Raw genomic sequence first — 2,641 nt, 5'->3', positions numbered from 1 at the left:
AGCAGAGGATAAATAGGGCTGCGCAGGGTGCGGGCTGAGACAGAGGTTAGTCTCACCAGGACTGCAGTTCCCAGTTCGCAGTTGGCAGCCTATCAGGAAGATTAAAAAGTGAGGGACAGAGGTGAGGTGGGGGAGCCGCCGTCCAGCTCTATACCCTTGCAGAGCTTCAGTCTGAGGTCCAGGCACCCACCAGCGTCCCCGCGGTCACCCTCAGGGCCCCCCACCCTGACCCCTGTCTCCGGGAGGTTCTGAGCCAAAGCGGGGCCTGTGGCCTGTGGCCTGAGGGGCGCGGTGGGTTTGGGACCCCGCCACAGAGCCAGCCCAGTGCCGCAGGAGCGGGGCTGCACCCTCTGCCAACACAACCAGGCGGAGGAGGACAAGCTCCAGGGACCAGCCCCCAGATCAAGCCCACCCCCTGCCTGGCCCATGTCTCCATCCACTCGGCCACCCCATCACAGGGTGCACAGCGCCTCCGGGGTGGGCATGTTCGACACCGCCATGGGGAAACTCCAGCGACAGCTGCGCAGGGGAGAATACTATCTCTTAAAAAACACACCCCTGTTTGAAAGTGACTTTATTGAAATAACAAAGAAAGGGGAAGTCGTCGACGTGCACCACCGAGTCGGAATGGTGACCGTGGGCATCGCATCCACCAGCCCCGGCCTCCCGAGCCCAGATGTCATGCTGCTGGCCCGCCCGGACACCGGCTGTGAAGAGGACTCCGACCGGGGCCAGACCACCAAGGGAAAAGGCCGCAAGGCTTGGGGGACCCTGGAGCTCACCAGGCTCCTTCCCTTGAAGTTTGTGCGGATCTCCATTCATGACCGCGAGAAACAACAGCTGCGCCTCAAGTTCGCCACCGGCCGCTCCTGCTACCTGCAGCTGAGCCCCCCTCTGGATGCACGCGAAGACCTCTTCCCCTACTGGGAAAAGCTCGTTCACCTCCTGCGGCCGCCAGTGGACAGTCACAGCAGTACCTACGCCATTCCAGCGGAGGACAAGCTGGGCATGCCCCTGTGTGAACAACAGGACGGGTGGTACCCAGCAGGGGCAGATTTCCAAGGAGAAGGGCATCAGGACCAGGTCAGCGTCAGGAGCCTCCACGTGGACTCTGAGGTGGCCGGGGCCACCTCTGCAGCTTTCGCTGGCGGGGAGGAGATCTTTCAGGACCCCCCCACACCCAACAGCCTGTCGACTCTAGCTGCCCCAACAACAAAAGCTACCGGGCTCTACAGGGAGTCGGCAGCAGGGGCCAGGACCGAGGCGGGGGCCGCCGGGGAGGCCGCGGTGGCCGCGGCAGTGGCGGCCGCAGGGACAGCGGCAGAGCTCGCAGCGGGGGAGGCCCGCCTACGCCTGCCGTTCGCCGGGACCGGAGCTGCCGGCAAGCCTGCGGGAGACGCCGCTGCGGACGGGTCGGAAGGCCAGCTCCTCTCGGACGCGTCGAGCTCGGCGGGCAGTGGGGAGCCGGCGGGAAGGCCGCTCCGCAGGGAGCGGAGGGAGCGCAAGGAGCGCCGGGAGGAGCGAGCCTCCCGCAGTTCCGGCCACCGCAGGGCCGCCGAGAGCCGTCACAAGGCCCCGGGGAACAACATCACCCCGAAGGCCTCCAGCCGCTCCTTAGGCGGCCACACAGCCGCGCCGGAAGACAAGAAGGACGAGGGCCTCCGCAGCCCCGCGCGCCGCCGGCGCGCCCCCGACGACGCCGTCAGCCCCGCCCCCGACGACGCCACCAGCCACGCCCCCATCGCCGAGGAGGCCGGGACCTCCCACAAGTCGGGGCGGAGCCTCCCCGCTGGCAGCTGGGCCTCAGGCACCAAGACGCTTGGCAGGATCCGCGGGTTCCTGAGGAACCTGAGAGCCAGGCTCACTGCCTGAAGCCGGGCCTCCCCACGCGGCAGAGGCGCGTACACGTCGAAGACAGCGGAAAAGAGCGGCATGGAGGCCCTCGCCGACGCGGCGGAGAGCCGCCACGGCTGGGAGAGCGCGGGGAGCGGGACGTCTGAGCTCATGCAGACATTGACTCGAAGCCCATGAGTAAGACCCAGAGATCTCCGCAGCTGGGGACGTATCCGCGGAGACCCCATTCTAGCTCCCCTCACTGGAATATTTCATTTTTTTTTTAAAAAACGTTAGTGAATAAAAATATACCAATCTGACAATGGCCTGCTGCGTTCTGTTTGAATTTCTAGGTCCTGCAGCCCAGTAGTGACCTCACAGCGGGGCCGCCACCTAAGACCCAAGGGTCCAGTCGAGGACCGCCCCCACCTCACAGCCATGCTCAGAGCCAAAGCATCCTGCCTCAAGGCCTGTCTGGCTTGTTTCCTGGGGCCACAGCTGAAAGTCAAAGTATGGCCCAGAAAGCTCACCTCCCCCATTTCTTTCGGTTTACAAATGTTCCTAAGCCCTGAAGGTCCGTAGACGGGACAAAGAAAGAACGGGGGGACTCCCCATGTCTACAGGCTATTCAGTGGAGGGAAGAGGGGAGCAGCAGCCTCTGCTGGCAATAGACTGAGAACCTGTAAATACCCAGGGTATATACCCAGGAAAGAACTTGCCAAGGCAGCGAGAACACTTAGAGCAAAAAGGAGCCCAACACCGCAAGCAGCCCAAACTACCATCAACACAGCTGACAACAGAGTGCGAT

At 63.8% G+C, this 2,641-nt stretch overlaps 1 protein-coding gene across 1 annotated transcript; it reads left to right on the top strand.

The window, feature by feature from the left end:
- Positions 1-258: 258 nt before the first annotated feature.
- LOC123936377 (protein FAM71A-like) lies at positions 259-2,400 on the top strand. The gene is made up of 2 exons (XM_045996965.1): positions 259-2,031; positions 2,187-2,400. The coding sequence occupies exon 1, from the start codon at positions 427-429 to the stop codon at positions 1,870-1,872; it is 1,446 nt and encodes a 481-aa protein (XP_045852921.1). The 5' UTR covers positions 259-426; the 3' UTR covers positions 1,873-2,031; positions 2,187-2,400.
- Positions 2,401-2,641: the final 241 nt, after the last annotated feature.

Source organism: Meles meles, unplaced genomic scaffold (assembly GCF_922984935.1).
Source record: "Meles meles unplaced genomic scaffold, mMelMel3.1 paternal haplotype, whole genome shotgun sequence".
Lineage (NCBI taxonomy): Eukaryota > Metazoa > Chordata > Mammalia > Carnivora > Mustelidae > Meles > Meles meles.
Note: the sequence above shows the minus strand (reverse complement) of the source record. Positions and strands in the feature narration are given on the sequence as shown.

Bases quoted from the DNA above. Each gene is read 5' to 3' on its own strand.
- LOC123936377 (XM_045996965.1), top strand. From the start codon at position 427: ATGTCTCCATCCACTCGGCCACCCCATCACAGGGTGCACAGCGCCTCC.